This window comes from Rutidosis leptorrhynchoides, chromosome 5 (assembly GCF_046630445.1).
Source record: "Rutidosis leptorrhynchoides isolate AG116_Rl617_1_P2 chromosome 5, CSIRO_AGI_Rlap_v1, whole genome shotgun sequence".
In the NCBI taxonomy this organism is placed as follows: Eukaryota; Viridiplantae; Streptophyta; class Magnoliopsida; order Asterales; family Asteraceae; genus Rutidosis; species Rutidosis leptorrhynchoides.
Genome location: NC_092337.1, coordinates 202,858,374 through 202,870,350, shown reverse-complemented (window position 1 = coordinate 202,870,350; position 11,977 = coordinate 202,858,374). Strand labels below are relative to the sequence as shown.

General features: G+C 32.0%; 1 protein-coding gene across 1 annotated transcript; it reads right to left on the bottom strand.

Moving 5' to 3' along the window:
• Positions 1–8,416: 8,416 nt before the first annotated feature.
• On the bottom strand, positions 8,417–11,620 carry LOC139849045 (protein GET1-like). Its single transcript, XM_071838721.1, has 7 exons — positions 11,423–11,620; positions 10,956–11,035; positions 10,665–10,735; positions 10,302–10,372; positions 10,136–10,217; positions 9,609–9,658; positions 8,417–8,954 (listed from the first exon to the last, which is right to left on the bottom strand). Exons 1-7 carry the CDS (start codon positions 11,522–11,524, stop codon positions 8,874–8,876), a joined length of 537 nt encoding a protein of 178 aa, XP_071694822.1. The 5' UTR covers positions 11,525–11,620; the 3' UTR covers positions 8,417–8,873.
• Between the last annotated feature and the right edge of the window lie 357 nt (positions 11,621–11,977).

The following is an 11,977-nucleotide window of genomic DNA, read 5'->3' as shown; positions in this document are numbered from 1 at the left end:
ACCCGAGAATAAACATGCTTTAAAGTGTCAACCAAAAGGTTGGTGAGTTCATAGGTTTATCATAACAATCATTTCAATATATTAATAGACCACAAGATTTCCGTTTACATAAACGTTTTAATAAAAATATTCTAAGTGGTTGATCACTTGGTAACCATACTTAACATTTAATCAACGTCGCATATTCCCTTTATTATGAAATCTCACTACACTGTACCAAGTGTAGTCACTGAAACGAAGTACTGTGCAACCATTGAATACTGGTCGTCCAGTCTGGTTGGGGTTGTCAGGCCCGATAGATCTATCAACAGGATTCGCGTTTACAATACCGCATGTAAATAGTAGTTGCCAAGCTACAGGGAAGTATGCCAGTGGTACAACTCAACGTAGAATATATTTTAAGTACTTATGTCTATTTCGTAAAGCATTCATAAAAGCAGCGCATGTATTCTCAGCCCAAAAATATATATTGCAAAAGCAATTAAAAAGGGAGCAAATTAAACTCACCATACTGTATTTTGTAGTAAAAATACATAGGACGACATTGAACAAGTATAGGATTGGCCTCGGATTCACGAACCTATATTCAATTATGTATATTAACACATGTAATGGTAATCGACAAATTTATATATTATTAGTGATTTTAACTGTTATTTCAAATCATGTGTTTTATTAATAACTTAATTAATTATATTTATTTTATATACCTTAAATAAATAATTACTATTTAATATATAAATATTACTATGGTTGTATTAAATATAGTTTTATATAATTAATAGTTATATGATAAAATAAAAAGTTGTTTCATTTTAAAATAATAATAATAATAATAATAATAATAATAATAATAATAATAATAATAATAATAATAATAATAATAATTATAATAGTTATTATGATAATAATAATGATACTAGTATTAATAAAAATAATAATATTAAAATGATAATGTTAATGTCAAAATAATAATAATAATAATGATAATAATAATAATAATAATTTTGATAAAAATGATAATTTTTCTAATACTTATAATAATAATTTTAATAAAAATGATAATTTTAATATTTTTAATAGTAAAAATGATAATAATGATAATAGTAGTAATAATAATAACTATAATAACTATAAGAATAATAATTTTACTAATAAGGATAATAATAATGATATTAATACTAATAATACTTATTTTAATAATAATAATGATATTAATGATAATAATAATAATAAATGATACTTAACACTTATATTAGTAATAATAATTAACACTAATAATTATAATTCTAGTAATAATAACAATAATAATAATAATAATAATAATAATTTTGATAATAGAAACTACCTTAGAGAATTGGCCTAAAAATAATGCCCAGGCCCGGGCTCGAACCCGTGACCTTTCACTTAATGACTCACCACCAAACCATGGATCCGTCTGCGACTTTTCTGATTTAACTCCTAAACTAAATCTATTAAACCTGTTTCCGTTTTCTACGTCTAGCCTGCCTTCGGCCCAACTGCACATCTCTTGGCCCAAAACAGACTTTAACATCTCGGCCCAAGTGATAAAAGATCAAAGTAATCGGCCCAATCAATACATGGCTCAACAAAAAATGATAAAAGTAATCGGTCCAAGAATAATTTAAAGGATGATAGCCGTCATAATAATCAACCACAAGTGGGAGAAAATCTTGTCGGTCAACAGGTAAAGGAAAAAAAATAGACGTCTTTTTCATCTTCTTCATCATATCGGTTCCCAAATCACATAACTATAAACGTTACCCTCTTCACTCGCGGTTTATATTCATCTTTATGTATAGCTGTAGCAACGTGGTAATAATAGCAGTAAAGAAATCAGCAGACACGAGCTGTAGATGAGGGTTGCGAAGTGGTCGTTTGATCAGAAAAAAAAATAGCAGTAGAAGAATTAACAACGAATATCAGCTTCTATCGGTTTATAGCTGAAAACGGGCAACAATTTAGCTGCCAAAGCTGTTCGATTGAAACAGAAAAAAAAATAGAAAAAAAAATAAAGAAAGAAAGGTGGTGGATTATGGTGGACTGTAGCAGTAGCAGACGGGGGTGGTGATTGGTGGCTAAATGGGTGTGACGGGTTGATAGTAGTGGTGGTTTCACGATACACTTTAAGAGAAAGAGATAGATAGGTGGCGGATTGGGGATGATGACTGGAGGTTATAGTAACCAGTGGTGATGATTGTGATCATGGTGGTTACGGGTTGTTCATGATGGGAGTGAGGAGGGCGGCGATTGATCAAAAAAACAGAAACACATAAGTAGCAGTGGAAACGGGTGGCTTGTGGGTTTCATTGAGTAAGAAAAATAGGAAACAGAAGGTGTTCGTTGGGTTAGGGTGTTTGTGGAGGTGATCATGGTGGTGGCTCGATGGAGTTTATCCATGGTGTTCGAATGGGATTAATCCATGGCGGTTTACAAAGATTTTTAGAGAGAGAGAGGGAGATAGCCGATAGAGAGAGAGAAGGAAGGGTTATGGTTGTGAGGTGGAAGTGATGGTCGTGGGTTTATAGTGGTGTTCATGGTGGCCGGCTGTGGTGATGTAGAAGATGACCGGTGGAAGGTTGTTTGGGTCATTCACGATAGAAACCACAAATAATAAAACCGAAGGTGGTATTGTGGTGCTCGACAAATGAAAGAAAAGAAATTGGATGTTGTATGAGGTTCTAGCCATGTATATGTATGTATATATAATAAAGGTAAAGTGATAATATAACACAGTAATCTTCAATCTAATCACTCACGGATATGTTCAACCAACATAAAAACATAATAATATATCATATAAACAATTTGACAGATAACAAACTCATCAAAATTTCAAAGTAAGCATAGTACTTCTGATTATAATGTAAATTAAAATTTAAAACGTGTGATAAGTTTGGTTGTCACCATTTACGGGCTGGATTTCGTGTTCCGTTGATCATCAGTGGCGGATAAAAAAAATTCTCTGAAAAATCCCATATTTTTAAATTAAATATCTTTATTTGTTTTGGTCATTATGATATCAAATTCGATTATTAATTATTAAACAAAATTTTACTCACTGTCCACTCCCGATCCCAAGTAAAATATAAAAAGTGTTAAAATTTAATAACTAGATCCTAAACATACATTTAATAAGCCTATAATTCATATGACTCATTTTCGGATCACCGTTTATTTTAAAATCACATAAGTTCGAATTAAACTTCTCTTAAATAATAATCGAAACGTACAACGAGTATTACAATCATTTAATATTTATTTTTACTATACTTTATTTATAAAAATATGTTTTAAATAATGATTATTATAATATCCTATTTTTATTTTTATTAATATTAATAACAACAACATATAGTACTTTAAATTATATTTCCAATTATTATTTATATATATATATATATATATATATATATATATATATATATATATATATATATATATATATATATATATATACACACATATCTATTTACAATTAATTGTTCGTGAATCGTCGAGAATGGTCGAAGGTAAATCGAACAGTTCAAAATTTTTGAGACTCAACTTAACAGACTTTTCTTATTGTGTCAGAAATACAATATCGTATCGAGAGTTTGATTTAAAATTAGTCGAAATTTTTCGGGTCATGACATCCTTCCCCCTCCCCTTTGCTTGACCGTCGGCCTTAGTAGGCCTTGAGGAGCATTTTTGTTTCATTTTTGTATCACTTCTTAATTACATTCTCTCATTCCAAACACACACTTCAAATTTGCATCTCAAATTTCTCTCATTTCTCTCTCAAAGTTGTAAGTATTAAAGCTTAATGTTCTTCCTTTTCTTGTCTTCAAAACCGAACCATAACACCTTCATCATCATCATTCTTTGGTTTTTTGTTACTTGTCTTTGATTATTGTTTACTTACTTGTTGTTGTTACTTACTAATTACTAAGAATCAAACTCTTTAGTTTGATTCTTCATATCATCTTGTTCTTACAAGACATACAAGAACTAAACTCTCTAGTTTATGTTCTACATTTAATGTTTGAAAGATTGTAAGTTCATATGTTGTAAAATCATACTTGTAATTCATGTTTGTAAACTTAAAGTTTACTTTCTTAAAGATCAAGACTTTGGCTTGAATCTTTAAAGTATGAACAACAATGAACTAGTTACTTGTTTACTTAGTTTATTACTTCATTCTTGCACTTTTTAAATTCATGATTCATGTTGTTGTTGGTCAAGTGTTACTAGTTAACTTTGATCTCATTTTTCTTGAACAAAAGTTAACTTTAAAAGTTCAAGAATATGGAAGTATAACTTTTTAGTTATAACTTCATACACTTGTGTTAGATTTAACTTAATAACTTTAGATCTAGACCTTTGGGTCTTGGATCTTCAAGATCTAACTAAGAACTATGTTCTACATCTTAAGATCTTGATTAGTTAGTTTACTTTCAAGTTTGTAGTTCAATATTACTTTTATATTTCATGTATGTGTTAAATCTAAGACTTTGATGTAAATTTGGTTCATCAAACTACATACAACACTTAATTGAGTTGTGCTACATATCTTAGACTTGCACTTGTGTTATGATGGTCAAAACTTGGTTAAGATGATGCAAACACATCAACGAGTTGTACACTTGAAGCTATATGCATCAAGGATGAGAACCGTGATAAGCATCGAGCACCAAGAACCACCGGAACCTACTGTTTACTGTTTTCTGGAACAGACCCGAATACCTGGGCTACTGTAAAGTTGATTTTTAGTTAGCTCTTTCTAGTAGATAATTTTTCGTTTAAGACTCGTCTTAATCCGAGTTACGGTTTAGGATCTATGGCCCTCCGAACGTCACTATGTCCTTTTAACGTTGTGCTAAAAATTCTGACCTACTCGCACTTAAATCGTCGCCACGGTCAAACAAAGACGAGTTTGCTTCTGGAATTTTTACCACAACTAGAGGACTCGTATGCGGAGCCATGGCCACTGGTCTCACCTTATTTCAGTAGGTATAGAGGCCGTGGTGACTGACCGAAGTCAGCCTTTGTTTTAAACTCTTTTCATGAACGAAACTTACTTTACACCTTTTGTTTGATGATGAATGATGATGACCCTTAAGACCTATTTTACATACAATTAAACCCATTGGGACAATTTACTGACTTAGTACTATTTGACTTAGGTTGAGGACTTTCCGGACCTACGTACTTGCTTACTTCCTGACTTGACTTTACCACTACTTTACCACTGTGAGTTATAGCATCCCTTTTTACTTTAACTATTTTGAGAACTGAGAATACATGCGCATTTTACGTTTTACATACTAGGCACGAGTACTTAAACTTTATATATGTGTGGGTTATACAACGGCATAAACATTCCCTTTAGCTCGGTAACGTTTAGTCATTGGTTTTGAACCGGTGAACGCGAATCTTAGATATGGATCCATAGGGTTTGACATCCCCACTCGGGCTAGTAGCGCTAGCATTTAATGGGTGTTTAATACTTCGTATACATACGCACTTGCCAAGTGTACTTTCAGGGGGTTATAAACGTTAAGTTAGTTACCAAGTGCCCACGGTTAAACATATACTTTATCATACTGTTTTGAAACGCTCTTTGTAGCACTGAAATCTCGTGGCCTACCTTACATACTGTTATACTTAAACTATAGCTCACCAACCTTTGTGTTGACGTTTTTAAGCATGTTTTTCTCAGGTGCTTAAGGTTGCTTCCGCTGTGTACTAGTCTTGCTGTAGACACCCGCTGCTTTAGAGATGTCACCGCATGAACGTTATCTTGCATTCATAAACATTATTACTTTTGAAACTATGATTTGTAACGAACTATGGGTCACATACTATTATCCTTGTTTCTATTCATTGAAGCATACTTTGGTTGTTAAACATTGATGTTGGTTAAGACATCACCTTTTATCATGAATGCAAACGTATTTTGAAATAGCATATAGTGTTTGACCTTGTAATGATCCTGTTGTTGATGATTCGTACACGATGGTTTTGTACGGGGCATCACATATGTTGACTAAGCCAGTTACAACAAACAAGTTCAAACATTGTTTGGACTTGGTTGGCGTTCGAAGAAAGTGATGAGCCCGGGAGGGCTGAAAGAAAGCCGAGATTGATAATGGATAGCAAAGGAATGGAATGTTCGCCAAGGTGGAGAATTGTTGGACGGTGGATTAATATCCACATGTTTTGTTGGTTCAAATTACATTCAACAAAGGCATGCATGGAAGTCTAAAGTAGCCTACAACATTGGTTGAAATATGCATTCAGCACATGGTAATTGTACAAAGGAGACCATGCAAAGTCTAGTGTTCATACAATCTTCACCAACCATTTTTTTACTATAAAAGGAAATGAGATTTGCCTCATTTGATCATCCCATCACAAAATCTCATATCAAAAATACATACTTGAAAGAGTTCAATAATAACTCTTGTGAAGAGTAGTGTAGAAAATAGAGAGGGTATAGAATTGTTAAATAAAATTCTATACGAGTGAGTCACGAGAGAAGTGTTATAATCTAGTGAGTGGTCCAAATACTTTGTTAGTATTTTCGGAGCCTAGATTAGAGTGATACATTGTAACCTCGGGTTTGTCATATTTGCTAGTAAAATCCATCTCTGCTTCCGCCCGTGGACTAGGCCTCACGCCGAACCACGTAAATACTTGTGTCTTTATTTATTGCTTAATTGTTCTATTAATTTCTCGGGTCTTGAAAGTGCGCTAAATCACAACAGATCAAAGGTATATGATGTTAGTATGTGGATTAAAACACAATTGGGTGTTACTATTTATATTTAGAACTCATTAATTTATGTTTAAATTTCAGGGTCATGAGAATCAAGGTGGTGTAGCACCTCAACAAGCTTCAGCCATGGCAGCCATCTGTTACTTCACTTTTCAATTAAATGGTGGTGCTAAAGCTACTTCACCGAATAGAAACATTATAAAAGTGAAGAAGCTCCATATTTTGTAGGTTCATTGATACACATTATGTAAGAACTAATAGATTGATGACGGGCTTAAAAGACATTAATTGAAGCCAGTGAAAAATGAATCAGATCCCCATGGTTCAATCAATGGTGGTGGTGGTGGTGGAATGTAATAAACTACGGATTATTTCTTTAGATTATCTTAAAGCCGTCCTTAGGATTTGGTGAATTTTCAATATGTTACTTTTTTCATTTTCGTTGTCACACATACACAGGTAAATCCTCTAAAAATTGTGTTTATTCGTTTTCGTTGGAGTTCCTGATGCTCACGTCATCATCCTCGAAGAGAATCAATTATCTGGTATCATCTCATTTCTTTAATTAAATGTTTTTATGACCTTCATTATAAGTTCAAACTCATTTTATTAAGAAAAATATGAACATTTTTTACCCTGGGAGGATTAATAGTTTTTGTATGCATCAATGGCCAAAGAAATATACTATTTTATGGTTCTATACATTATCCTGAAAGTACTACTGAAGTAATCTCTCTGTTCATCAAACAAAAATTTCATTATTAAAAGAAAATATTTATATTTATTATTTTTTTTAACTTGTAGTTAGTCTTTTTGGTTAAAAAGAATAACCCAACTGGAATATTGATGCATATGTGGGAAGATCTCAAAAAAAGAAAACCTAAAGATGGAGGTTTAGTATTGATACTTATGTGTTTTGGAATGTCCATGAACCTACACCTGACAATGTACAATTCTTTTTTATTTTTTATTTTCTTTTTTATCCTTATAACATGTTTAATTTTATGATATTTGTATGGATTATACTGATTTGATAAGCTTATATTTTTTGGTGGACTTATTACAGTATAACTTTGAAGGAAGATATAATTTAGTAAGGTTTCTAAGTTGGCTCAGTATATGCATCTTAGATTTGGACCATTTGTTTGTGCATAGTAGAATTTTGGGTAATTTTATTTAACTATAATTGGGCTTTAACCTTTGTAAGATTTTGGTAGTTTTGATTGAGATATAACTGTGATTCATGCTAACCATTTAATTTTTATCGAAGGGGTTTACCTGTTTGGTTGAAGTCTCTACCTGGAATCAGTTCTGATAATACACCATTCAAGGTCTATCTTTATCTCAAAGTTCCCCGTTTTATACTTTTGTTATTCAGTATGTAGTATTCAAACTGTAAACTATTAAGGGTAGAACTTTTGAGAAACCCATTAAAGATTATTGTACATGTAAAATGGGTTGGTTGGGTAACGAGTAGAAATCTATTTATTAGTTTAGTGTCATGGAATATTTGTAACATACAATATGTACGAATATTAACGTATTACTATACCAACTTTTTAAGCCACCGTGCAACGCACGGGCTATTAAAGCTAGTTAAAAACAATTGTATTCTCGAGTAACAATGAGATTTAATTTAGATTAGATTATTTACAACACTTCCAATAATATATAACTCAAAAGTTCGACATATTTGTTCAGCATGGTACAACCGTTGATGAACAAAAATACAGTTCTTAAATCACCGTATGCATTCCTATACAGACACAGGCAGATTAATTGTCCCCAGAGAAAAAACACACAGTTTTAGAAAATCCCACTAACTTTATTTCTCCACCAATGAAATATCTTCTCTCTCCAGATCCACCAATGAAATATCTCATTTCCTTTCTATTTATGGAAGTAGACAATTAATTTGGGACATCCCAAAATGAAATACTGAACAATAATTTAGGGACGGAGGTAGTAAATATAAAGATATAGTTTAGAGCCCTGATGATAACATTTTAACTTGTTGTTTTTGCTACAGTCAAGAATTCACCTGAGCTCCATTACGGTTAAAATTGATATAGTTAATTAATACAACCCTTTTTCATGCAACGTACTTGAAGACTTTATTGACAAAGTATTTGCCAACCCTGTTGGATAATATCACCCATGGTATAACACCAACCTGCAATAAAAATTGAGTGTTACGGATTAAAAATGGACTGAGTTGGCACATGGTTAAAACAAATAGTTCGACTATTAGCCAATATGAAAAAATACACGGATCTTGAAGGTGGGGGAAAAAATAATTGCAACTCGACACACGCGCACACACACATATTAAAAAAACTGAAAAGTCAACGCAAGTCAACATCCGATATCTCCCCGAGTTCTGCCGAGATCTCTACAAAATTGTCCATCCGAGATCCCCCGAGTTCCGAGTTCTCCAACCTTGGTTTTACCCCCTTACTTTTTACCTACTTTTTTGTTTTACAAGCATATCTTAAGGGTATAAAAGAACATTACCACATTTTTCTTATATATTCATGGAAGTGAACTGTTAATTTGGGACAACACAAAAAAGAATACTGGATTATTAAATTGTGACAAAGGGTGTACAATCATTAGTTTAAAATGATTGCTAATGAGCAAGATATCAGAAAGGGGAAACGTCACTTAGTTTGGGATATTCTCAAAAGGAAATTTAACGTGCCCATCTTATAAATACGAATAAAATAAAATGCTCATAAATAGTTACAGACCCTATGTACATTACTTGACCCCTTGTGACATAAAAAGGAAAATGGTTAAATGATGCATCTAGTTTGTGTTAATTTACCATTACATCATTGTTGATAGAACCTTCAGTTTTCCATGATAAGAATCTCCCTGCATAAAAAGCTGAGTTGAGTGAATATTGAAAATGCAATGCATATGAAAGCACTTGTATAGAGTGTGTTGAAAGATCATGACTAGAATTATCAGATTTACTTGAAAAATAGGTCATAACTCAGTCAAAACAGGCCAAAACTCAGAATTACTCGAAAAATCGGTCATAACAGGTCAAAAATCGGTAAAAGTCAACTTTGGTCAACATCCGAATACTGCCCGAGTTGCCAAATACTCACCGAGTTGCCGAATACTCCCTAAAAAGTCCCGACCGAGTACTCCCGAGTAGTGAGATTTGCATCCTTGTACGTGACCAATACTCAAATATGGTTATCAAATATGGGCATGCCCAAAAACTCTTTTTTTTTTTTTTTTAAATTTCTTTTAAAGTTGAGCATTTATTGGATAGAGAAATTTTGTAGTGTAAGTTGGTCAACAACCTGGGTTGTAAACAAACAGGGGTACACAAAGAATTACCAAAAGGCTCGACAAGTTCTTTAGATATGGCAGCGACAGGAATCCGCCAGAACCACACGATCAATAGAACGTACATAAGAACCTGTCCAGAGAAAATACTAATATTATAACAAAATATATATTCATATAGTTGGTGTCAACGGAATAGAAATATTAAATAACTCACCTTACCAATCAGCAACAATTTTTCTAACAAGTTAACTAATGGTCTTACATCCTTTCTGGCAGTATTTTGGCCTGCATATCGCGTAAAGTTGTTACGGTATGTGTAAATAATATTCTTACTTGTAAAATAAGCCAACTAATTTTACAGATAACTAAGGTTGGAAATGATCATAGATAGTGAATTGCCACTAGAACAAAATATTTTGGCATGAAAACCTAAAATGAAAGTCGAAAAACGATAATATCATGAAAAAAATAATAATAATAAAATAAATATAAATAAAATTTGTGAAAATTTCATTGTGGAGGTTGTTGAGATAAATAGAATATTCAATGCTGATATACAAAAATGTACATATCATACTTGTTGAGAGCTCTCTCCCCTTAGCTGCAGCCATTCTCTTCAATTTTGCAGATTGAGCAAACGTTGAAGGCCTGCAAAATGTAGAATACAATTAGTGAAAATGTAGCAGGTATACGATACTTTTTGTACAGTTTTGTAGACGACTGTTTCCCACTTTAGATTATAGCAAAATACAATACAATTAGTGAAAATGCAGCAGCTATACAATAAATTTTCTATTCGACTGTTTTCCATTTTTCACTTAGATTATAACAATATACAATAAGTGAATATGCAGTAAGTAGTACTAACTCTGATAATGTAGCTGCCTCCTTCAACAATTGCTTGATTTCGGCACGCAATTCCGCATCCTTCTCATTCACTCTAACTTTCTGATTTAAAAAAAAAAAAAAAAAAAAAAAAAAAAACACAAGAAACTCATAAATATATCAATTTCTTGACATTATTTATCTACTACAGTATCTATCAATGCTGTTAATATTCATATTCATATTCATATTATTTAAAAAAAATCAGTAACAATAGAATAATAAAACAATAGCTCAGATCAAATCACATAAACGAATTCTAGATATAATAAATCATTACTAGTTATATTTATTATTTAAAATAAAGCTTCGATCGGCTATTTGTTTACAATACAGCTCACAAATATTTTTCGCTTAAATATGATTCATAATTTTGTATCATTATCAAACTGTAAATTTATAGTTTATAGATTACATTAAAAAAAAGCGCATTGGATAGTATTTTGGTACCTGTTTTGCAACTATGAGGAACTTGTCAAATAAATGATAAATCAAAACGAGTATAAAGATGATCGGAGCAACCAATGGAGATGCTAATTTGCGTTCTTCCATCCTTTTGTTCTTTCGAATCTGATTATTAGTTCTAGGGTTTCTGCAATTTGGGAACCTCGGTCATGGTCTTGTTATTTTCTGTTTTTGATTATTTACATGTATAGTACTTCAAATTTTTGACTTTTGCCAATACAGTTCCTCTTTTTAGTTGTTTGCTAAGTGGACCCACGACGGTTGAAATTTGTCCAAAATTCTAGTGCGTCAGGCCCATAGTCCCTGAATAAATAATACTCGTACTAGTACATAGTTTTTTTAAGAGCACTCTTAAGTCTTAACTACGAGTATTTTTAAGAGCACTTTAAGTCTTAACTATGACAGCATGTCATTCCATCGCTAACTGTTACATGAGCGTCATATCAGCACCTTCTTCATATCAAAAACCAACCACTAAATGCTAATCCGTTCATTAAATAATTAATTTTTTAAAACATAAATTTTAATATTAATTAAAAA

Bases quoted from the DNA above. Each gene is read 5' to 3' on its own strand.
- LOC139849045 (XM_071838721.1), bottom strand. From the start codon at position 11,524: ATGGAAGAACGCAAATTAGCATCTCCATTGGTTGCTCCGATCATCTTT. The intron at 10,373-10,664 runs GTATGATATGTA...CGCGATATGCAG, and splicing joins GGGGAGAGAGCTCTCAACAA to GCCAAAATACTGCCAGAAAG. The intron at 8,955-9,608 runs GTAAATTAACAC...TTTTTATTGCAG, and splicing joins CTATCAACAATGATGTAATG to GTTGGTGTTATACCATGGGT.